Genomic DNA, 24,791 nt, shown 5'->3' with positions numbered 1-24,791 from the left:
GTGAGTCAATCGGTCTGTCAACAGAAACTGAGTGTTGTAAAATACAAGCATAACACTCAATAAGTCTCGACTTACAACACAGGCGTCCATGGCAACTAGCTAATGACTTCCTACTGACACAAACCTGTTTGCTGAACTTACAAATCAGTAACCAGTAAGCCAACTGCCGACTCTTTGGATAATGTGACCGACATTAAGTTCTGTCAAAGTCAAACTGTGGTAAAGAAAACCATGTATCAAGTGGAACAGACTTATTGCAGCTCCACTAACTTTAACTAGCTTTACTCTAGCTAGCTTTATTCAGGCTTTACTTGATATTAAGATGTTTCATTCCAAGATTTTCTCAAACAATCCCTCCTTCCTACCAGTTAGGATAATCACTGTGTCAGTTGTAAACACAAGGGCAAAGGGGTCATTACCCCTTCATGCCTTTTCTAATTTCCTCTCTGGCACCCTACACTAAGGCTAAGTTACAAGTGGTTTTCATGCTGTCTTCCTCAAGTCCTAGTCTTTCTACACTGTGAGAGTCTAACCACCCAGCTCTCCCCTCTCTGCCAGTCAAAGGTTAACACGAGTTCAAGGAGGTTGTCTCACGTCACAACCAAAAAGCCTTGAATTCCAGTCACATACACAAGAAAAAACCCTCCACATTTGACCACTGAGCAAACACTCACCCACCCATCACCCCTGAAAAATATTCTAAGCCATTTAATCCCTGAGAAAGCGACAAGAAAGAGAAGGAAGGAAAGAAAAGCAGAATAAAGCAGAGCATACTTGAAATTCAGACCTACTGTGCACTTTGGGCTGGCAGGGTTCCCACATGCTCCTGATACACTCAATCCAAGTACAACTCCCTCCTCCCTGTCCTTTCCCAGCTCCTCCTCTGAGCCCTCCCCTTCCGCCCCACAGCAAAGATCGGCTGACTTCCTGTTTACCTCTGACCCTTAGCTATCCCCCGCCCTTATCTGGCAGGACTCCAAACAGACAGGCCGATGAGGCCGGATGCAAACAGTCAGAACACTTGACAGAGCAAGCAAGCCGGGGCGGGGGCAGGCAGAGAGAGAGAGAGAGAGAGAATGTTGGGGGAGGTGATCAGAGAACGTGTGTGAATGAGACAGCCTATCACCATGTGGCCACTGAAGCAGCATGTTTCGTGTGTGTGTGTGTGTGTGTGTGTGTGTGTGTGTGTGTGTGTGTGTGTGTGTGTGTGTGTGTGTGTGTGTGTGTGTGTGTGTGTGTGTGTGTGTGTGTGTGTGTGTGTGTGCGCGTGCGCGCGTGTATGTGTGTGGAGCATGTGGGTGGTGGGGTGAGGGCTGGGGGTGACGCATGGTGTCATGTTTCAGGGCTGATTATGGCATTGCCTGCCCAGTCTGGTCGGCTGGTTGGCTAGCAGTTATATAAACCTCAGAGAGGTCAGAAAGCAACAAAGCTAGCATATCACACATACACGCGCCAGCCCTACTTGCAAGCGCACACACATTCCAAAGTAGCTTACTCGCAACACAGCTCAGAGGCCAAGGCAGGGTGTAGAGGAGTGAGCAGTGATACCTAGCCAGATAACAAATCTAAACCAGCAACTCAGGCAGGCTGGCAGGGACGAGGCACCTGCTCAGTGTCACTGCCGGGGGGCCTGTAGTGGCTAGAGCAGCTCAGGCCATCAGTATCCATCAGTCTCCGCTTCCATCTCTTTTTCTGTTCTATTCACCAAGGGAGCCATTTGCCCCCTTATATTTGAAGCCTCAGGTCTGATGAAAATTACAAACTGCAGATGTGTTGCATCATGACAAGAGACTAGGGGTACTAATTTACCAGAACAGATTAAAATGCAGTGATATGACATCACGTAGAAAACACCTGGCTCTAAAGGAGAAAGAGAGGCTAAATGGCAAAAAAGAAAAACTGCTAATTTTTCCTCTCTCTCTAGTCTCTCTCTTTATCTGCAGCATCAAATCAACAATATGCTTAAAAAATGCCAATCTCGTTTCAAAAATATGGTAGGAGGTAGTAAATAAATTTAACTATAGACCAGCTGCATATAACAGATTTTAGAGTAACCAGATTATTGCAGTTCATTTAAAACGTGTTCTCTGATGTATTGCACAAACTTGATTTCTCCCAGTAACCTGGTTTCTTGTGTGCACAGAAACATAGCGGCCCATGTCAGTTTTGAATACAAATGATGGTTCCTTAGGTACCAAAGGGCAGGATTGATACCAGGGTGGTAGTTTGAGTACACAGGGAAGGGGTGTTTTGAATGTGCTGCTGTTGCCCCACAAATCTCCAAAACCAGTTTCCCTTTTGCCTTAGGGGCTTAGTTTAATTTGTACCCATATATAGCTCTATCAAATCCAAATTAAGACACATTAGAATTGTGATCAAGAATACAAACTAAGGAAGACACAATTCTCCCATTGGAAATGAACCACAACTGGTGTCCAAAGTCCAATGTCCGAAGTCCCTGGGGGTGCAATGTTTTGCTAGTGTATCCTTAAACAGAAGGGGTGGTCGATATGGAAAACAAATCTTTGCAATATGTAATACTGTTGTATGATATAGTACATTTTCTCGAAATCCAATTGAGAAACCATTTACTGTTCAGATGAAATGACCAGATGGAAAAATCTGTTTTTGGCTAATCCATATTGAAGTAATTAACTGAATAACTATCTAGTGACCAGACAAATCAAGACACTTGATCACATTAATGTGAAAACCCTGTAAATTCAATACTGCCACAACAGTCCTGCTCATTGATTTGCAACATTGCCCGCAATGGTCTATTACAACCTACACATATAACATCTTACTATTATTTTCTGAGATCTCAAAGACGTCAGTCTTGATTTCCTGACTACACACAGCATAAAGACTGACTGCTGAATCACATGAGTACACGTAAGCATTACAAACTGGCATCCAACTAAGAAGTGTCTTACTAGGGAACTTAATGTCTGTGAGCTTAAAATATCTCCTCAGAGAACACCCCCTAGAAATCCATAAATGTTGCTGAAATGATTCATGGGACAGGCCAGAGTTCTACACACATCTGTTCATTTGAATTTAGATCCATTGCAGCAGAGCCTAAGACATTATTTTTACTCAATTTAACCTTTGAATATATGTCAACCTGGAACGACTTCTCTTGAACCCCAGGTGCTCATCACAGCTGCAGCTGACCATTACAAGCATTGGAAATCCTAATTAGCCACATTCACTGCTGGGGAGTGAAGAATGGGCAGCTATCCTCCGTTTGCCTTGCCTGTTCAGCAAACACACTATCAGCAGGCTCTTCACACATCAGTGCACATGAATAGCACAGTCAGCCTGTAAGCATCAACACAGGGCTGGATGTTGACACAGACAGGGAGAGGCTCGTTCGTATGGCTGTGGTTCATGGCCCCATTTCAATCAAGGACCTTTGCAGATGGGCAAATGGCCTGTGTGGATGAGCTCTGGTTAGGCAGACCACCAATTCTGTTGTCGCCTGCTGCCTGTTGGGTATAGTCAAGATAGTACACAACACACAGGTTGTGTTTTGGCTCACGGGCATAGGCTTGGTTTCACAAGTGGTGGGACATAACGGTTCTGCCAGTAAGGGGAAACTATTTAGACAGATTTCAATGAGTCACTCAAACCATTACTGTAAAACTGTAATCATTCATGTGTTTACTAGGGCTGACCCGAATGCTTCAAAGCTTCTACCATTGCCATGGTAATTGGCATCCAAATCAGTATTCGAATGCTTCAGGGGTTTTTTTTATTATATATGCATTACCCCAAAAATAGCCCATGAAATAAGAAATAATAATCCAACATTAACATTAAACAGCATCTTAGAGTGCAAGAGGATGACAGCAACACAGTGTTTCCCCTAGATTGACTGCTTTGGGGGGACGGATGGGCTGGCAGGGGGGAAAGACAGGTGAAGTGAACAATACTCGAGTTGACAACTCGTTATGTTACGTAATGCTGAAATTCAACCGTGGTGTTCTCTTCATATACAGTCTATGGTCGGGAAAGATACAGTGACTTAAACCAATGGTGAGTAAGAAAAAGTATAAATAAGACATAATTTGTTAAGCTATAAGAGGAAAAGTCCACTAGCCACTAGGCTCATTTATGCAGTGTAAAATTCCATAGGCTTCAGCTAATAATGGTGACTAGCAAAAAAAAAAATTTTTTGTTTATGACCCCGAAGCTTCGAAGCCCCAAAAATGGAAAATGGTATGCCAGACAGCCATAGTGTTTACTACACTAGGGTTAGTGCAAATAAAGAAAAGGTAGGGTTAATAAGATAATGTTAAACAACACTTCTGTGTTGTCAGTGGTAATGAGAAAGACACTGTCAACCTTGTCAGTAGTGGGTCATGGAAAACACAAGTGCTCTTATGAAAATAATGTGCATGTGTCTAGTTTGAGATAATCTGTTTCTGCTGCCTTCAACAAAATATGTTTTATTGTTGGTACAACATAAATATTATCAAAAAGGAACACATGGATTTGTTGAAATTCACGTCCTTTTTTTAAGTGTGCAGACCCTGATGAAATGTCTGTTGCTTTTGCTGTTGGTCATGTGTCACACATGGGCCAGGAGGCTGTGTGGATGCTGCTAAGTTACTAGCCAACTGAGGTCCAGGAACCGCCTGAAGCCTGTTACAGCCAGCTAATGCATTCTCCCTACCTCCCCCTCTGCTTCTCTTCTCCCTCACATGCTCTTCCTCTCTGTCTCTTTCCCTGCCTTTCTTTCCTTAGCTCTCTCTTTTTCCATCTCCATCTCCCAAACCCCCTCCCCCTCCCTCAAGTGCTAACCACTCTCCTCCACCACGCTCTTTTCTTCAAGCCCGCTCTCTCACATGTGCACATGCTCTCTCACACACATACAAACACAGAAACTGTGGCAGCTACCACAACAGTGTGCAACCTCCCCCACACTCCAGCGAGGCAGTGTGCAAGTGCCTCTGGCTTGCCCTGACCCACATCTTGATATAGCCCTAAGTATGCTTACAGCTAAGTCCTGAAGACACTCCTGCCACTCTTAGCCTAATCAGGCCTGACCTGCTGTCGGCACACTGGGCAGATAGACAGTTCAGGCAGGACAGACCATTATCATTTTCAGAAGGCTTTCAGATGGCCTCTCCACCTTCCCCCACTCCACCACTGATTGCAGGTTTCCTACTAGACAAGTGCATGTTCTATCTGTGATAGTTAGTTAAACATTACATGAGTGGCTAGATTCTGTGCCATGCTCCACTGGGAAGAACACAAATCCTCTTAATGTCAGCAAAGAAATGTTCTCCATTAGTACAGCAGATATATATGGAAATATAACATTTAATTTCTTCAAATTAATTTCAACTTCACCCCTCTCCAATTCCTCTCATTGATTTATACTGTGAAGAAATCTGGGTGAAGGACAGAGTGCATAGGCTGTACAGATATATTAGACTAGGATAAAGATAATTACATTCAGAGAGTTGCTCTGCTACAGTATGGCTAAAATATCCTGCCATGCATGTGCCTAAAAAAAACAAAAACAAAAAAACAACACACAAATGCTTTATATTTTTAAGAACCAAAAAACGAAACAAATACTTAAGTTTGCAACATTGTATTACCTTATCTTCCTTGTACTCAACAGGTGGTGGTTTCCTGTGCTCATATCCCCTCTCTTGGCTGGAATCGGCCCAGGAACAGTTGGATTCATCCTGTTGGCTGAGAGCAGCCTCCAGCTGGGGCAGGAGGTCAGGCAGGAGGTCAGGAGGCTCCAAGCCCTCCAAGTCTCCATCCTGAGCCTCTGATGGCAGGAGATTGTCTCCCAGTGCTTGGTATCCATTAGTGTTGATGGCCCCGCAGCTCTGAGGCTGCTCAGAGGGCAGTTGGCTGGCCATGCTGGGATAGCAGCACATAGATTCACCAAACATCTCTGATGACTTGCAGTTTCCCTGTATTTCTCCAGAACAACGTAGGGCCCGAAAAGGACATTCCTCTGCCTGGTTAACTGGCGTCCTAGTGTGCTGCTGACTCATAACTGCTGTGGATGGAAACTGACATACTGTCCCTGAGAGCTCAGGCACTGTAGAAGTGAGGGGTGCAGTGGTGGTGGCGGGTCTAGACACTGAGGCTGAGGACAAAGACTGCTGACTGAGACTGGGTATTTCTGGCTCTCCAGGGTAGGCAGGGTACTGAGCTGGTTGGTAAGCAGTGGCACTGACTGAGCACGTGGGCATGGAGTGAACCATAGATGATGAATGCATGGGGAAAGGCAGGTTAGGGTCTTCCGGTCCTGATCCAGAGAAGGCTTGACCTCCCCTGGTCAACTGGTAGCTACCCTGCTGCTGCTGTGGTTGTAAGCAAGTCCCACTCAGAGAAGCATTTTGACTATCCAAATAAGACTTACTTGGCAGAGCCCTTGAATGGAACCTCGCTCCTCCTACAGTTAGTTGGTGCTGAACCTGCGGCTGAGTATGGTGAACTTGCTGTTGGCTCTGAGATTGACCTCCCTGGTGAAAGGAGAAATTGTGATGCTGCTGTTGCTGCAGGGACATAGTCTGTGTGTTAATTTGTTGGTGCTGGCGCTGGTTTAACAGCTGTTGCTGATGACTTTGCTGTTGTTGCAGCTGCTGCTGCCGCATTCTGTGCTGCTGCTCCTGTTGTTGATGACGACATGGGTGGTGTTGTTGCTGATGTGTTTGTTGTCTGATGTGAAGTTGCTGGTTGTGCAGTTGTTGCTGCTGCTGATGACAAAGCTGTTGTTGCTGATGTTGCTGCTGTTGAGATAAGGGGTGATACATATTCCCATTCTGGTTTTGGTTGCCCCACATTGGACTGCTACTGTTACAGAACAGCCCATTGGATTGGGGTACTTGACTCATGGCAGCATTGTGGTACTGGCCATGTTGGTCTGCAATCATACGACTGCCTCCACCACCTGTACCCCCAGGGCCAGAAAATGCCTGCCCCATAGGATTCTGTGCCTTACTGCCAATGTAGTGACCCATCTGCTCACTGTAAGTGGGCATGGCTTGTTGGGTAGAAATGGGTGGCATCATGTCTTGGTGCTTCACTGGGCCTAGAGGCTCCACTTGGAGGGGCTCAAAGTCAGCACTGAGGTTTAGCTCATCCACAAGTGATGGTGCTGAGGGGAAGCCATCCTCGTCCAGCCCCTCCAAACCTCCAACAAAGAGGTTGGGGTCATTAAAGAAATCCATGGCAGAGCCCGAAGGGTAACTGGAACCTCTGGAACTCCACCTCTGGAACTCCAAGCTGGTCCCAATGAGCCTCGCTGTCTACAGAGCTACAGCATATCCATTATATTGTGTCCCTGTCCAAAAACGGAGGGGGAAAAAAAATTTAATATAACATTAATATAAGAAGATAAACACTGTGTTTTTACTAGTAATGTAATGGACAGTCTAGATGAAGATCAGATCACAGTTTGCTAAAAACAAAAAACAAAAAAACAAACAAACTACAAGCTACTTATTAAAATAATCCAGCAGAAACCCTATTTTTCTCATCCATTTCCTCATCAGAAGAATTGCATGAAAGAATGCCCATGCTGTGTCAAATAAAAAGCTTGCAAAAGGCAGGTAACGGCTAGGTCAGAAAGGTCTGGGAGATATTTGGTACTGTCAATTATCCATCAGCACTGCCTTTCATGTGTGTAGCAGAGCAGCTGGTGCAAACCAACCACCAGCCACCAGCAGGTGCCTCTTCCTGTGCCCCCTCCCCTTTCACACACGCACCTCAATCCCCCACCCCCACAACCAATGAAGCTGCCTGCCCTGCTACTGCAGAATGTGTGGGAGGTGCAGACAGCTGATAGAATTTCAACAGCTAGGGACACAGGAAGATGAGGTCCTTTGAGCATGTGAGTGTGTGTGTGTATGTGTGCGTGTTCTGTAACCACAGACCAGCGGAAGATGACAGAAGCTTACCCAGGTCAGTCATTACTGTACATGCTGACTTGCTGTGCATGCAGGCATACAAAAGCACAAATAAGCGCAGTCATCTCTCCATTATCTTAGTCTAACTTGTAGAGATACTTATTGTTTTCATTGGCTAATATATATTTCAAATGACAGTCAGGCCGATAAGTGGTTAAAGTGGTATTTTCTGTATATCATTCTCTTATATACACTGGGTGTTGGCCATAGTTTTTCTGTTCATATCTATGGCAGCCTCAACTACTGCATGTGTGATTTGTAATCACAGGTTAAAAAAAAAAAAAAAAAAAAAAAAAAAAAAATCACTAAAAATGACTTACTTTGAAAGCAAGTCATGAACAGTATCACTGCAATGGTGGACATAGTGCCCAGTGCAGACTCAAAATCCAAGGTCAGAAATGCTGTGTGTTTTGTGGGGAATTCATACAAGTGGCTAAACATCCTTAAATCCCAATACACTTCCCCATACACGACATGAATGTAATTGTACAGTCTGCGAGCGAAAACGCAAATACTGTCAGGATTCTCATATTAATTGCCAACTTGTCAACATTTAGGCTATGTTGTTAAAAGGTAAATTTGCCTAGTTAGCCTGCTTGACCCATATTAAACCAAAACACAAACATAAACTACTATCTGTATCACTACTGGTTCCATTGCTTTCATTTCCATTTATTCGTTATCTATACCCGCTTATCCTGTGCAGGCTTTGGAACTTTCTCAGCTAACATTGGGTGAGAGGCAGGGTAAACCGTGGGACAGGTCGCCAACAACCATTCGTACTCACATTCACGCCTACGGGCAATTCTTGAGTCGCCAATAAACCTAACCTGCATGTGTTTGGACTTTGAGAGGAAACTGAAGCACCTGGAGAAACCCTGCGCAGCCCCAGGGAGAACATTCAAACTTCTTAGAGAGGCTCCAACCAGCCAGCAGGTCAGAACCAAGAACCTTCTGCTAGCCAATGCATCTCTGCGCCGTCCTGTTTTCATACCAGCTGTTCTGTGGCTGATTCGCAGCTTGTGAGTAGGTTCATGAAATGTATGTGAAATAATTCACGATTATTATCCGAACAATAATTAGACACAAATAATTTGTCACACCTGTGGTTGTTGAAGTGTCATATCACTTAGCTGAGCTGTTATTAGACTTTTGAAAATATATTTTCTTTATTTTAACCCAATCATTTACACTATAACTAATTTTTAGTGTTGTACACGCAGAATAAAAACCAGAATACAGATTATATTTTCTTGCCATAAATTCTGTTGAGGACCAAGGCCAGGCTATAGAACGCTCCTGGATAAATCTGAGTGCTGTGCTTCACACTTAATTCACACCGGACACTAACTGATTTAATTTGCATCACTACGTTTTATTTCTGGCAGTCCATTCAGAATGTGGTAAAATAATTCTAATTATTAAAAACGTAAAACCTAAACCAAACTTAAATCATAAACTGGGCAAACAGAGGTAGAAAAATACTAAAATGCTCCCGTTACTGTAGCCTAATATCACATTATCGCATACAGTTGCTTCTATGGCTCACTGTCATGCAAACCAGGCATGTACCATATGAATGATCACTCTCCCCACCAACCACTGTCAACAGGTCCCAATTACAATATGTTCTTACAGGCATGAAGCCATTCATGTTTTCAGTTTGGGTTGTGCTTCCAACTTCAGGTTCACTCCAGTGCTTTATTTATTATTATCCTGTTTATTGGGGAATCATGGGACTGTCCTGAAATGTGACATTCCTACTTGTCAATTTTTTTAAGCTTCTTTGGATGCCTATATTCATAGGCAACATACTGATGACAAAACGGCCAAAACAGGAGGCATGTGAAACTACTTAAGAAGAGACATACAATACTGCTTGAAGAATTGAGAGGAAAATGTTCGTAATTGCCACATCTTAGTGTTTGAAGTATAATAGAAAATTACAACTTTTCCCAGTCATAATCAAGTGACAATTACACCATCTCTAACCCTAGTAAAGGGATTTTTAAAGTATCTGAAGAGTTTTTTTCTATGTACTGGGGTTTCTAATGACACTCATTTAAGATGTGCACTAATCATTTGGGATTACACTATTGTTTTATTGATTACACTATACTAAACACAAGACAATGCATGAAATGCTTGTGTCCTTTAATTTAATCAACACAAAAAAAATGTATGTGATGAAGCTTCAACTCATTTGTATCATTTGAACACTTATTTGACAGATATTCTCTTGTTGGTGACATTCAAAGTAAGTCTGACACACAGCCGAACCCAAGTTGAAAGCTGAGGTGAAGTAAGCAGTCCATTCAAGCTGGATTCACAAGTTAACTGCAGGTAAAGCAGTACCATATGAAAACTGAAGTGTAATGTGTTTGAAAAATAATACACGTTGATATCAACTTTCCCATGTGCCATGAATCATATTCCTGAGCCTGCTAGCCTAGCCACTGCTAGCCTTTAAACACCCCCAATCTGGCCCTGAGGCACAGACCAGTCCCCTAAGCCTCTGTCGCCTTCCAGCTGTTTCCTTCATAATCATGACGTTGTAAGCACAGTTAAGGCACGTGCAACTCGTGCCTAGTATCAACAAGAGCTGTGTACATAATTTTCCTGAGGTCGCCATTGAATCCTGGGACTGGTGTCATACAAATGGCCACTTATGCGCACCTCAGTCAAACGGCATCAAACCAACAAGTTGTAGCTGAACACTTCAAAGGTCAAAATCAAAAATATTACGAGATTGAAAAGCGTAAAGTTAGTCACGTTGGAATAAAACGTGTTGCGGTGATTTACGGCGCACATCATTTAGTACTCAAGACTCTAATACGTTTTAATTGTTACAATGGTACCATGTAACACTCGGCAACACGTTCGTCGTGTTTTCAAAGCTTTGATGGGGAGTGTCTTGCTTTCATTAAACAGACACCGGGCTCACCTCTGAAGTCAGCAGCATCCCCTTCATCAACCTAGCAATGGCTTCAGCTCTTCGTGACCGCGGTGTTTGATAAGCCAGCGAGGCGGCAATGTGTTGCGCCACTTTAAGCCCAGCTGCTCGCCAAGTGGAAACAAAATGAATGCACGTGGGGCATTTGATTTTAGATTTAAAATGTTAGCACCGGGTTGTTGAGACCGGTCACACGTGCTCCTAGCTAAATCTCCACTTTGGAAGCCACAGGATTCAAGAGGTGTCGTGACGCTTCCTCACTGAGGAAGAAGAGGGGGTGGGGGTGGAGGCCGGAGATGGATGGAGAGGTCGGCAGTGATGGTGTCTATGATAATAGAACTAGTTTGTTATGCTCGGCCGACTTTCGTTTTCATTTCTAATAAAGCTGCCGACGTATTAGCGCTGCTAATAGTTACCGCGTCCACAAACGAGTGCGGTGCTGAGCCCGGCTGGTCGCTGTCAGTTCAGGACCACCATGACCAAGAACCACGGAGGACTACTTTGGAGCCACGCGCATTTTCATTTACCCGGCAAACTGTGAAAAAGTACGATGACACACGCTGTTTTATATGCGAACTTACGGAAAAATAGTGCGGACAAGTTTGGCAAGTCAACTGTCTATTTCTACCGGGAAGATACACACTCAAGGCGGTGTGTCATCAGACAGCTGAGGCGAGCCTCATTGACTGACAAATTTGACAGCTCCTTTCCTGAATGAAGAGGAACCCATCGAATCCGAAACATCTCTCAAAAAATCACAGAAAAGAAGTGTTATTTCTTACCTGAAACGAACCTCAAAGTGTAACTCCAGACGTCAAAGTAGAGAGTGTTATCGGCGAAGTTGTGACTGTGTTGTTAGTCCTGCTGGCGACCACGGCACGGCGGCTCTACCGCTGCTGCTGACGTGACTGTGATAACACCACATTTGCATATTAGTGACCGCCTCTCTGGTTGGACTACCGACAGTTTGCAACAAATTCACTTTTCCACGTAAAATTAAAAACCGGTTTCCCCAGTTCGAGTGCTTTTCTTACTGTGCCGACCCCAACCAGCACCGGAGAGCGGTTGATTAAATCATGGATTCATGTGTAAAGTCCTTATGTTGACAGAGTGCATAAGATGGCCGCGTACAAGCCAGAGCCAATCCGGAGAGGTTTTACTTTCGCACATGCACTGGAGTCTCTCCTCAACGCAAACATGACGGGAGTGGGAGAGCTGCTCTCTACTGTGGGCACATATCGACCTCTGCTGGCTGACTGAGCGGCACACTGCCCTAAACTAACTTCTTCCAATGCAATTCATGACATGTTTAATCTCCTGTATTACACACGAGTATAATAAAACTATATGTCCTGATTTTGCCAGTGACCCCAGGTCTTCTGCAAGGACTCCTTGATAAATCAATTCAATATCCCTATAATAAAAAATAAACGTAAAAAAGAGGACTAACAGAATATTGTATCCTTCTACAATTTATTACAGGTTATGTACAGTTGTCTTTAGTATATATACAGTGGTGTGAAAATGTGTTTGCCCCCTTCCTGATTTCTTATTTTTTTGCATGTTTGTCACACTTAAATGTTTCAGATCATCAAACAAATTTAAATATTAGTCAAAGATAAAACAAGTACACACAAAATGCAGTTTTTAAATTAAGGTTGTTATTATTAAGGGAAAACAAAATCCAAAACTACATGGCCCTGTGTGAAAAAGTGATTGCCCCCTAAACCTAATAACTGGTTGGGCCACCCTTAGCAGCAACAACTGCAATCAAGCGTTTGCGATAACTTGCAAAGAGTCTTTTACAGCGCTGTGGAGGAATTTTGGCCCACTCATCTTTGCAGAATAGTTGTACTTCAGCCACATTGGAGGGTTTTCGAGCATGAACTGCCTTTTTAAGGTTATGCCACAGCATCTCAATAGGATTCAGGTCAGGACTTTGAGTAGGCCACTCTAAAGTCTTCATTTTGTTCTTCTTCAGCCATTCAGAGGTGGACTTGCTGGTGTGTTTTGGATCATTGTCCTGCTGCAGAACCCAAGTTCGCTTCAGCTTGAGGTCATGAACAGATGGTCGGACATTCTCCTTCAGGAGTTTTTGGTAGACAGCAGAATTCATGGTTCCAGAAGTCTTCCAGGTCCTGAAGCTGCAAAACAGCCCCAGACCATCACACTACCACCACCATATTTTACTGTTGGTATGATGGTTCTTTTTCTGAAATGCGGTGTTACTTTTACACCAGATGTAATGGGACACACACTTTCCAAAAAGTTCAACTTTTGTCTCGTCAGTCCACACAGTATTTTCCCAAAGGTCTTGGGGATCATCAAGACTTTTGGGGAAATACTCTGTGGACAAAAATTGAGATGACCTTAAAAAGGCAAATAAAACTGCATTTTGTGTTTACTTGTGTTATCTTTGGCTAATATTTAAATTTGTTTGATGATCTGAAACATTTAAGTGTGACAAACATGCAAAAAAATAATCAAGAAGGGAGCAAAGACTTTTTCACACCACTGTATATAAATGTGGAATATGGGTGTATGTGACAGTAGTGACCACAACTACTTGTATACAAATGTTTAAGAATGGAACTTTCATCCCATGTAAACCCTAAACTAATGTACCTTGAATGTAATTGCTATATTCCCTTGCCCCCTCCCCAACAATGGCCAGAACAGGCCTGAGTCAATTGTCAATATGCAGCATCTGACTTGGGAACAGAGCAATCACAGAGAAAAAAAAAAAAAAGTGGTGAAAACTTACTAAATCAATTTCATTCCAGAAAGGTCTGTGTATAATCTGTGCTCTGCATCAGGTGTTTCAAATTATTTTAAACCATTTCATAGCTATCCCCCAAGTGCGAAAACAAAAATTCCAGTTGTGACTGTTTTTGATGATTTTATTGATTTCAGAAGCATTTAAATTTCGTGTCATTATGCAGTCATGTCTTTAACAAACTGGAGCAGGAATGGGTCCACACAGAACACATTACAACTCCAGTGTTTGTAGATGCCGACAGCGCAAATGGCAGTGTGTGAAGTACACTAAGATTTTGTTACGCCCTTTCGCAGCTATAAAAACAGGTTTCAGCACCATATCTGCTATTCTGATATAGTCATTTCCTTGTGGAGTTCCCACAGATTTTAAAAATTCCATCCTTTTGCCACATCCTTAGTTTAACAATATTTGCATATTTAAAGTGGCTGGGCAATATTACTATCACTTAATCCAGAGACCTCTACAGATGAAGACATCACATTTAAAGTGACATTTGTCTGGCACAATAGAAAAGGTGTATTATTGTAGCTGGATAAAACTCAATTTTGTGCTGCTCAAACTAATTAACAACTAAACCTTATCAATATACATTTCTGATTTTCCTTCAGACCTATGAAGGAATCCTGCAGTAACTTCTTTGACTTGTGAAGAAAAGATCTGTAATGGGGTTTAAGTGACATTTGCAAAGAAAGCTAACAAAACCAAAACATTCACTTAGAAAAACATCTCTTAAAGTCAAAGCTTAGCACAGCATCCATTATTTACACAAACCTTTAATAACCAAAAGGTACATAAAACGTTCAAAATTATTTAAAAATCAGACAAAATAAAATACGGGAGCTTACGTATTTAGCATCTCATTTAAAACCATTCTTGCCTGCTCTGCTTTATATCTATATATTAGGAACTATGTAAAACAATTGTAGTTTACACCACGGAATTAAAAAAATCATTGTCCAATAAACAAATAAAATTGTATAATGAATTGTATAATGGGACGAGTGGCGATTAGCAATATGTTTCATTCACAAAGTCTGACAAATAAAACAGTCCTGAGCCAATTTCAACAAGTGGTATAGATCATGTAGTCCACTATATTTACTGTATGAATGCAAATTGCTTTGCTCATACTTTTCAGCTCCTTTTGGGACAGTATGTTATATCACCTAGCCCAACATGTGCATGGATCCGAAAACCTAAATGAGACAGCGCTTTGATTGCATCACAGCCTAAATGATGTTGCTGAGACATCCATTTGTCATTGTCGATTTACATATGATACAAACTTTGTTTCCTTATTCTAAAGCTGTTTGAGGAGATGCCTACAAAGCTTTTAAAGCTGAGCAATAACATGGAGATTTAATATAAAGTTCTCCCAACTGTTTCAAGGATCCAGTTCACATAAACAGCTGAGGCAAGCTAGTGGCGTGGCATCCGATGTGTTTGCCTCCCTCTAGTGGCTGCTGCAGCGACAGTGCAGGTTCAGCTCTGGGGAAGACTGTCATCTTTGCTGAAGGGCTGCGTCGAACCAGGCTTCACCCAAGACAGCCCTGACACCTGCGTTCCCTTGTGGTGATCCTCAGGTCGTCTCTAGAGCAAGGCAAAGTAGCAGTTACACAACAGGAGCAGCTCGACCAATCAAAGCGCTCATAGCTCACACTCTAGCTGAACTTTGGGTTTTAATTCTGAGAGCAGAACTGCAGAAGACTGCACTCTCTTGCGCATAAAAACAAAACAATCAAAAAACTCTGAGATGGTAAACTTACTTTGTATGTGAACATCCGCTCTTTTGCTTCCTCATGAACAGCTGGGTTCCATGGGGAAAAACTATCAAATGGACAAGAGCAGCAATGTGAGTGAGAAAGACAACATCAACGTTTTCCCCTTCAGAGAGTCTCTCTCTCTCTCTCTCTCTCTCTCTGTGTGAATTGTTAAAAATGGGGACAGTTCACCAACCTTATTGCGTAGGGATCGTCTATCTTGGGTTGGTCAAAAAGATGACTGTTGCATAGTTTTACACTATCCACCACTTTGCTTTTGAATAACTGTACATCCTTTTCATATCTGAAAGGGAAAAAAACAATATGCTTTATGAGATATGAGTTATAACTAAAGCCTAAAACAAATCCAAACCTTTTTGTTGTGTAGGAGGTTAAAACACATGCACATGGCTCTGCGATATGAATTGTCAAAAAAAAAAAGTAAATAAATAGAGCTACATGATACAAAGCAGCTGGAAAGAAAAATGAATAGGAACACATGAAGAGTTCCTGGTCCTTTTTTTTTTTTTTAGATTACAGATTATGCATTATTAAAAATTGTGTGTGCAAAAGCCTGTATACAAGATTCATCACATTTCTGGTTTATTTCACTTTCCATGGTAAACAGCAATGACAAATAGTGATGTGATCCCCCCCCAGACATTTTGACTTGCCATAGCAGGAAAAGCACAGGTATAATTAATGACATAAATAATGGATGAATTTAGCTTAGTAGGCCAATTCCAGGGCCCTGGTATTGTGCATGCTGGCTTACTGGCATGGCTTACTTGGACTCTTGATTGAACTGAGTAATTAGTGTTATTAGTTACACTGTGCTGTTCCAACAAGGTTATAATGTTCGGTTTTTGTTTAAACTGTTTTAGAGAGATGTTGATTCAACTGTATGGTCATTTTGGAGGTGTGAGGTGCTGTTGAAATGTATTGTGTTATGTTGACAGGTGTTTCTATTATTTTGTCCATGCCATTTATATCAGTGAGGCCAGGCTAAATAACAGAAACACCTGTCTGTATAATGCAATACAGTTCAACAGCACCACAAACTACATCCTCCAAAATGATCATGCAGGTGAATGAACACCTCTCTAAAACAGCTTTAACAAAAGCTGAACATTATAAGGTAGGATTTATTGCAGGACTGTTGTATTAAAACTGCATTAGTTTTAGCTAGGTGCACCTAATAAACTGACAATCGAGTGTATTTCACAGCAGATGTTTTGGCACTTTGGCATTTCTGGTGTAATTAATAACATTAAAAAAACGACTGCTTTCCATTTAGGTGAGCTAGTTTCAGGGTCCTGGTATTGTGCATTTGGGCTAACTGGCATGGCTTACTGGCACTTGATGGAATTGAGCCATCGCTGAAATTTGTTTCACCTGTGCTTTTCCTGCTATGACAAGTCAAAATGTCTGCCATTCATCAAATGCTTGTTAATTTATGTTTGTGTTGACTGTAAAAAAACTTTAAAAAGACATAAAAACAAAACAAATATTGTATATTGTAAAACAAAAACAAAAATTTGAGGCAATATTCTTAGGCAATATCACAGCAGTAGAGAGAGAGTCACTTTTTTTTTTTAATGATTCATCTCTTCCTTTAGGATAAAAGCAATTGAAAGGAAGCTCAGACACTCACAGCACAGCAGCCTCAGGGTTGAGTGGTTCCGTGGTATTGATCTTGTAGAAAATTGTACGTGCGTACATCAGAACTTGCCAGATGTGGTTGTGATTCCGTCTACAAAAACACAACATAAAAAAGGATTGACAACATCGTTAAACCTTTTTGCCAGGAATAATAGGTACATGAAATCACTTGATGGCCCCCTTTCTGAGAAAACTAAGAAGACACTGATTTGGAGTGGTGTGCGGTGGCATTTACTACACAAAATTTGTAATTTTGTTTTCACTTAAATATTCATGTTTGAAAACAAAAATAGGAGAGTAAATTGCATAAGAAAGGCAGACAGCATACCTCCATTTGGTGAAAGCTCTTCTGACATCAAGCTCTCCTGACACAGGGTCAACAAGAGGATGGAAGACTGGGATGTCAAATACTAATTTCTGAAAGGAAGCATGTTTCCAAGATCAATGGTCAACCATTACTTGTTATTGCTCTCAAAAGTCCTACTTTTATTTCATCCATAATAGTCAACTTATCTTGAAAAAAAATTGTGGTTTAACAGTTTAAATATGACCGTGAACACATTTCCAGATGACAGTTTAAGATGTTTCAAGATATGCATTTTTTTTCCTAAACATGGAAAAGACCTGGAATTTCAAGTTTATTTGTTTTGACCATGACCATAAGCAGAAATACTATGATCGGATGCACACAAAACCCTTTTTCCTGCTAGAAAATACACTCCAAGCTTTTTTTTGTTGGTAAACCTTAAAAAACAAAAGCTAACTTGTCAAATAAGTACAGTATACTTACAGGACACTCTCCATCTGGATAGTTATCTGGAATATACACGGTGAATTTGAAGACTCCATCCTGGTACAAGCCATGTCTGATGAATATGACCCCAAACCACACTAAACAGTGGAAGACGTGGTATTTCAGAATCTTTACTTTACTATCAACACAGGTATGAATCATGCTGGACCAAGCAGTGTAAATGCACAGAAAGTTTACCACTGACAGTGTAGAGAATATTATAAACATTATACTACAGAAATATTTTGAATTTAGAACTTGTTTTGCCAAGTAGATGTGCATTCAAGAAGGAATCCATGAGTAGCCACATTTTAGAAGTGTATATATGTAACATGCATGAACTTCAAAAAGAGGGTCCTTACTTAGTGCCGATTTGTAGGATGGCTGGACATAAATTCCAGGGAGCTTCTGCTTAATCACTAGTGTGCTGCAGGTCACATGGCAAGAAGTTAGATCAATACAAAATAAAGAAACATATGGGGGATACTTACAACGTAACTTAATACAGACACTGTGTTTTAAAAGCAAGTGCTACCAACATATTTTAAAAGGAACATTAAGTATAAACATAGAAAAACACAATGCAACAAGTGCCAAGGGAATAAAAACAAACCAACTGAACTTTTAATTCTGATAATGGACCAATACTTACAACTCAGCCAGCAGAGAATACTCCAAGTAAAAGGGGCCGTAGGAGGCGTGTGTGCCATTGGCCGACTGGACTGGGGTGCCCGTTGATGCAGGCTTGGTAATGGGAGCTGCATTCTTAGGAATGGGTGGAAGCTGCTTTTTGCCAAAGGGCAGCCGGGCTGGGCTGGCTCTCTGCTCCCCGTGCCCACTCTGGTCCTCGTTGTCAGATCTCTGCTGTTTTGTATGAGAAATATAACGAGAATCTTTCATCAGCTGAATAATTCTAGCCATGTAAAAAAGCAGACACAAGGAAAGTCTTGAGAGCCAGATGAGAGAAGGCTACTGTTTATGAGCCATTTGCACACCCTAGAGTAGACCAATGGCCCAGGGTAGTGACCATGTGCTGTGACCAACCTCTCAGGTTACACTACTTATCTGGTTTCAGCTTATCAGGATGCAGTGTCTAGACAAGAGCAAGCACTTCCAAGTACAGCTATCATTATATCTTACTGATGCTGTTCAGGATGATAAGAGTAGTTACAGTACAGTGTCACTGTACAAAATCGAGCACACAGCAGCAGGATGCCACAACGAATGGTGCTGATGACTAATACAAGTATGCCAGGAATGCTTGCAGTGAATAGTGCGCTAATGCAACAGATCTAGCCTGCACATTCATTGAAGTTGGACTTAACTATAGAATGTTTTTGAAATGTTCCTCTGACTAGGCAGGGAAAAAAAACAAACCAACACCCATGCTCAAGGTACACCGTTTGCCTCCTCCCTACCTCATCAGGGTTGCACCAGCATGCTAAAATTTCCCCTCTCCTTTGTTGGTAGAAATTCAGCCTAGCACTAGCTAACTGTACTAAACCACTGACACAAGTAATGCTTACTGGTATTCTACACTGACAAAGAGTGGATTCTAAAATCATCAAAATGTACAGTTTTCAGTCCTACATTTATACTTGATTTGAAGAAAGTTTCCATTTTCAAAAGTGAATTTCTTTTCCAAAAATGGAGTAGGAGACCACACCCTTAACTTGAGCATTAACAATTCCAGTTTAACAAGATTCCAAGGAAAATGAATACAAGAGGGATTGAAGACCTCTAACAAATAAAGGCTGGAAGTGCAATTGTTAACAGAACAAAGTATTAATATGACTGTTGTCTAAAACTAAACAAAAGTTGTGATTGCTGAGTACAGTCACATCACCTTCATATTTACAGAGTTTAGGTGACACTGATTTAGTACTCCGATTCATTGGAAGAGAAAACTAACAACTCCAAGGTATAAGTCCATCAGTTTAATCTCCCCTGGTTTTTCAGCAGTCCACCATTAAAATCAGCGCACATAAGATCAAAATAAATAAATATATATAAAAATATTATATATTAATCAAGATAAAATAACTTGGGTTGGATTTTGATGTCAAAAGTATGGTGTGTAAAACTCGTGTTTTTATAAATGAAAATAAGTTGAATGTGTAGGCTGTCATATGCATGTCAAGCTCTGTTAAGCACATGTGACTGCCATGTCCAACAGATTTCAGAGAGTCGTCTACAGACTTGCATGTATTTGCCCACTATCAGCTAATGCAAGCATTCGGTCATTAAAGAATCGCTTCACTATCACTAGTTTCGTGTTATTTGCTTTCCCACACAAAGTGCTTAATGGGTGGTTTTCATTTCTGATGAACACATTATGTGTTTAACTTTACCTTACGACTTGTATTGGCAGACATGCTCCAGAAGGGGTTTAGGTTCATTACTCATTCAGAGGTTCAGATTGGTGTCCCTCTTTATGTAGGTCCCACAAGTGCAGTCCGGGCCATCCGCTGCTGTGATAAAAAATAAAAAAGACAAACACATGAAACAAGTGATTGTTGCTGCAGTTGAGGTCAAACACACACACACACACACACACACACACACACACACACAGACCTGGTAAACATACACAATCAAGTACTTAATGCTTGTCTAATGCCATCTAGCTAACACTATAGCTAAATATCGTTTCAACTTGACAGTTAATATTAAAATATTAACTTTTAGTGCTGATAGAATACAAACTGAGAAGCGTTAACAGCTACTACTTCAAAAAGATCTAAAATGAGGGATTGTTTGGGATAGCTTAGCTTCGTGCTAACTTGGCTGTTTCATGAGTTATGCCAGTTGTTGTATTGTTTTCGACGTTCACAACCTCTGTTGTGTAACTAATATAAGCTGTGTAGGGTGGTAACAGTAGAGACCCGTGTTTTAATTTCAATAAATTTGCTATTAATATCGTGGCATTTCTGATAGGACATCATATTATCGTGTCATTCGCCACAACCTGGCGTCACAGTGCTAACGTTACGTTAGCAAACGTTTTGGACCTAAGTTAAGTAGTTGAAACTAATGTAATTTTAGCTGACAGCTGGAAATCTGACTAAATACTCATTCGGACTTACGTTAGTTAATGTTAATGTCCACATACTGCCGCTGTCTCACCTGCTTTCCTTGAGTCACTTAACGTTATCTAAGCTATAGCATTAGCTTACAAGGCTACCTCTGCCTCTGCTAACAACTTGACTATTCCTTTAATTTTAGCCCCTGCACGTAAGAAAGCATGATGTAACTCACCGTATTTGTTAGAGAGCTGTAACAGTCCCTTTAACAGCGATGTTAACGCGTGTCCCTGTATACTTTTCACAGAAACTGCTCAACTGCTCGCCATTCCTTTGGGTGCCATCCCGGCTAACATTGGCTAACGTTAAATAATTTGACAGACATAGAAACCGGAGTTCAATCTAACTTAACGAGGGGCGTTTCAGTGTATGACTACGGATTCTGATAGGTCTACGGGACAAACGTCCTCGCAGTTGATTTGCTGGCGCTTCCGTCACGTTAAAGGGAATGCGTATTTTGCTGAGAAAAAAATAACTGATGGAACCATGGCTTGCTGTCATTCAGACGGTAAGTACAGTTTTGTTCTTTTTTATTTTGCAAAAAAATAGAAAGAAAGATAAAAAGAATACAGTTATTAAAAGGGTTATAGTCTATAGGCTAATTCTAGAAGAAATAGACCTGTTTCACAGCAGACATTTGGACTTGTCATAGTATGAAAAGCACGGGTGGAACTAATAACATTAACATGGCTCAGTTCCATTAAGTGTCCCAGTAAGCCATGACAGCGAACCAGCATGCAAAATAGAGGTGCCTTGGAACTAGCTAATCTAAATGGAATGCAGTTGTTATCAATGTTATTGATTACACCTGTGCTTACAACGTGTTAAGATGTCTGCTGTGAAAAAAGGTCTTGGTTATTGTCTGTCACCCTATAGCCCCCCTGTCATGTTGACCATGGTTTAATTAACTGGGTAAAAAAAGTTAAGTTGAAATTTAATAGTGTTTTTAATAGTGATTTCTTTAAAATCTTCCTACCTAACTGTTTCTTTGGTTAGTTAGTTTGAAATTGTTCACATTTTATCATCTGTATGGGCTACATTAAAGGTTGAATAAATATTGTTAGTAGAGCCACAGATTAAAATAGGCTACTGAAAGGAGCTGTATGCGACATTCACTACCACTAAATGTCGTACTAGAGCAAATGGTTGCTATGGCCCACCAGACTCCATTGAGAAAAACAATAATTTCTACTTTGCTGATCATCTTAAAACACACTTCATTCATACTGGACAGAAACAAAATAAAACTCACCAAAACCAACTTTGTTAGTCATTCTCTGCACAGGACGCCATTACTCCCCTATATCTTTGCATAGCAAATAATTTGCTGCTATATTAATGTTCAAAATATCGTATACAGAACCTTCAACATTATGTTAAACCTGTGAGTCTGTATGAAACTTTAACTTTCTTGTATGAAAAGGCTTATAGGAGGTAGATTTGTTTTTTTAAATGTTGAAAATAATCAGTGTCTTAAATAACAATAGTGATCAAATCAATTAAGATTTTTTTAGAAGACTAATGTTAATATCATCGTAAAATAATATGAATAATATAGCATTTTTCTTCCAGATTAGATCATCATCTCCAAAGTTAAAAAAGAGCTTCCTTACAGTGCGGACTGCAAAGTCAGTCTTATCTGGTCAGTGTATTTATTGTGTAATTTCAACCTATATCTGTTCAGTTTTCACAGAAGTTAACAAAGGCCCCCCCAAAAGAGCATCAGGGCACTTTGATGAACATGTAAATAATACACACCTTTTGACTGCCTTAATTTCAATGTTTTGGTGTGTTGCACAGCAAAAGTCCCTTGAGGGTGAAACGCATCCAAGCCATCTGTGTCACACGTTTCTTTAGTTTGACCACGCTTCATTGGCAGTTCATTCTGCTGATTGATTGATTTCCTAACAATTACCCCTAATTATTTTTCTGGGTGAAAAAAAAAAACCTAATTTAATGCATGGGTGATTGCATTAATTGGGAGAAATGACATTGTCCAAGTTTCAGAGTAAATACAAATTATTGACTCCATTATAGTTATCTGATTGTATATTGTCCCAAGTACAGTTCACTGACAAAAGTAATTAGTGTCCTGCTTCTTTATTGGGGCAGCCAACAACGCAAGGTCACCATCACTCTTTTGACAAGTACAAATCAAAGACCACCTCAAAACAAATAAGTCTATGTCTGCTTTGCCTTCATCGACATTGAGATAAACTGTCTGACACAAACAAGGGTGCAAATATCCACACCATTGCGTTTGTAATGAGTATTTTGTCTTTGCCATTGATTCTTTATCTAATCAACTATTGTGACCTTGTTTGGTCAAACAAATATACTAATGAATGTAATTAAAGTGGGGAGATTGGATTAACTAATTGAATATGTGCCCCGTTGGAGCTGGATTTTTCTTTTATACTGGAAATTTTATCGCAACTGAATGTGTTTGTTTGTTTCTGTGTGTGTGTGTGTGTGTGGTGGGGGGGGGCATTCATTTTTATTTAAATTAAAATATAAATGAGTAGTAAAGATAAAAAAAAATCCCTCTGTGCTGACAAGTGCTTAGATGCATTTCACAGTGACCTACACTACAGCAAATCTGGCACATGTATTTGAATAGGAAGCATCGTATCAGCATCACATTCTTTTTTTCTATTCGCCATGTAGATCATTGATGTAATGAGATATTTTAGTGTCTGATTGATTATACAAATACATTTATATATTGTGATTTCAGCAGCATTTTCCAGCTACACACCTTCAGCTGGCATCAGAATTCAAATTTAAGATGAAATATGTTCCTTTCTGTCAGTTCATTTCTTCAGAGAATTTTAGCCCCACTGATTCAGATGTATAATTTGGTTTAAATGACAGTAAAGAATTACAATTGGTAGTCCCTGGTGAAACCTGTCTTGACAGCGCAGACATAAAAAAGTGAAAAAAGATGACTCCATGTCCAGATAATATGTAATAACAATGTTAGTTTGAATAAAGAAAGCCAAATCTAGATTCAAATGTAATATTCATTTTAGAAATATGAACAACTGGGGAGTAAAGGTTAAAAAAAACATCAGCCATATCCTTCATATAGCAATAGTCTTTCCTTATCCCTGAGGCTATGGCCTGGCTAAAACCTCAATGCAGCAATTATTTGCTGTAATGACTGCAGTTCAAATAAGCCTGGAGATTTTATTAAACCAAATGAGAGAATCATCTGTGTATTATCACCTTGTGATTGACAGTGACAAGTGTTGGGCAGAGTCGGATGTGAGCATGATGAAGAAGCTCTCGGCAAAGCTCTCGATAATGTTACCTCTGATAAAGTTGCCTGGAAAACCTCAGCCAACAAATGGAGAGGGAAAGCTCCACGCATATTAATTCCAATTGTCGAGGGGGTAATCTGGCAGGCAGCCCCGGCTGCCCCTCCATTCACTGAGTGGCATTTTACACAACTAATGAAAAAGAAATCCATTGTGCTGATCATATGCATAGATTTCACTCTATAATAATGATGAAATAGAAATATTCATAATAAAAGTAAAGGTCACTCGCTCCTGCAGCTAAGCTTCCTAAGCTGCAATCTTTGCAAAAGCAGTTGTCAGGTTACAGCGATAAAATAGGAAAAAGGGAGAGGCGTCAAGTTTTAACCCTGCAGAGGCCAAGAGGTGAGACACTGCAGCCAATCTACGGCTACATATAGCTCCTTGGTCATTTGTTTAACTTTCTCCTACTCCAAACAGTACAGATGTCTGTTCAAAGATAGATCCAACAGCTTGGGCTCCTCCAGCGTCCAAAGGAGAGGTTAAAGGTCAGTC

General features: G+C 40.9%; 2 protein-coding genes across 12 annotated transcripts in view; both read right to left on the bottom strand.

Moving 5' to 3' along the window:
• chd9 (chromodomain helicase DNA binding protein 9) overlaps positions 1–11,928 on the bottom strand; it is a 72,350-nt gene extending 60,422 nt beyond the window's left edge. For 2 of the 8 annotated variants that reach the window (XM_044205525.1, XM_044205544.1), the window contains exons 1-2: positions 11,682–11,928; positions 5,616–7,321 (exon numbers count right to left, since the gene is read on the bottom strand). In XM_044205525.1, the coding sequence (XP_044061460.1) occupies positions 5,616–7,208 (1,593 nt within the window). In that variant the 5' untranslated portion in view covers positions 7,209–7,321; positions 11,682–11,928. Of the gene's footprint in view, positions 1–774; positions 931–5,615; positions 7,322–10,890; positions 11,084–11,681 lie in introns of those variants that run through there. The other 6 variants (XM_044205508.1, XM_044205532.1, XM_044205516.1 and 3 more) reach the window with 5 other exon arrangements.
• Positions 11,929–13,785: 1,857 nt separating this feature from the next.
• On the bottom strand, positions 13,786–21,629 carry LOC122880396 (akt interacting protein). 4 transcript variants are annotated; one of them, XM_044205496.1, is made up of 10 exons: positions 21,152–21,629; positions 20,245–20,361; positions 18,546–18,754; positions 18,256–18,320; positions 17,891–17,991; positions 17,429–17,517; positions 17,093–17,191; positions 15,635–15,742; positions 15,445–15,505; positions 13,786–15,268 (listed from the first exon to the last, which is right to left on the bottom strand). In XM_044205496.1, exons 2-10 carry the CDS (start codon positions 20,290–20,292, stop codon positions 15,161–15,163), a joined length of 888 nt encoding a protein of 295 aa, XP_044061431.1. In that variant the 5' UTR covers positions 20,293–20,361; positions 21,152–21,629; the 3' UTR covers positions 13,786–15,160. The 4 variants fall into 4 exon arrangements, with proteins under 4 accessions (XP_044061431.1, XP_044061421.1, XP_044061412.1 ...); XM_044205486.1 differs by having other exon boundaries at positions 20,245–20,364; positions 21,152–21,626; XM_044205477.1 differs by having other exon boundaries at positions 18,546–18,757; positions 21,152–21,623.
• Between the last annotated feature and the right edge of the window lie 3,162 nt (positions 21,630–24,791).

Source organism: Siniperca chuatsi, linkage group LG1 (genome assembly GCF_020085105.1).
Source record: "Siniperca chuatsi isolate FFG_IHB_CAS linkage group LG1, ASM2008510v1, whole genome shotgun sequence".
Lineage (NCBI taxonomy): Eukaryota > Metazoa > Chordata > Actinopteri > Centrarchiformes > Sinipercidae > Siniperca > Siniperca chuatsi.
This window is presented reverse-complemented; position numbering and strand designations above follow the sequence as displayed.

Coding starts and splice junctions, on each gene's coding strand:
- LOC122880396 (XM_044205477.1), bottom strand. CDS start 20,292: ATGAACCTAAACCCCTTCTGGAGCATGTCTGCCAATACAAGTCGTAAG. Junction 17,518..17,890: donor ATCCAGATGGAGAGTGTCCT/GTAAGTATACTG, acceptor GCTTCCTTTCAG/AAATTAGTATTTGACATCCC. Junction 15,506..15,634: donor GACGATCCCTACGCAATAAG/GTTGGTGAACTG, acceptor TCCATTTGATAG/TTTTTCCCCATGGAACCCAG.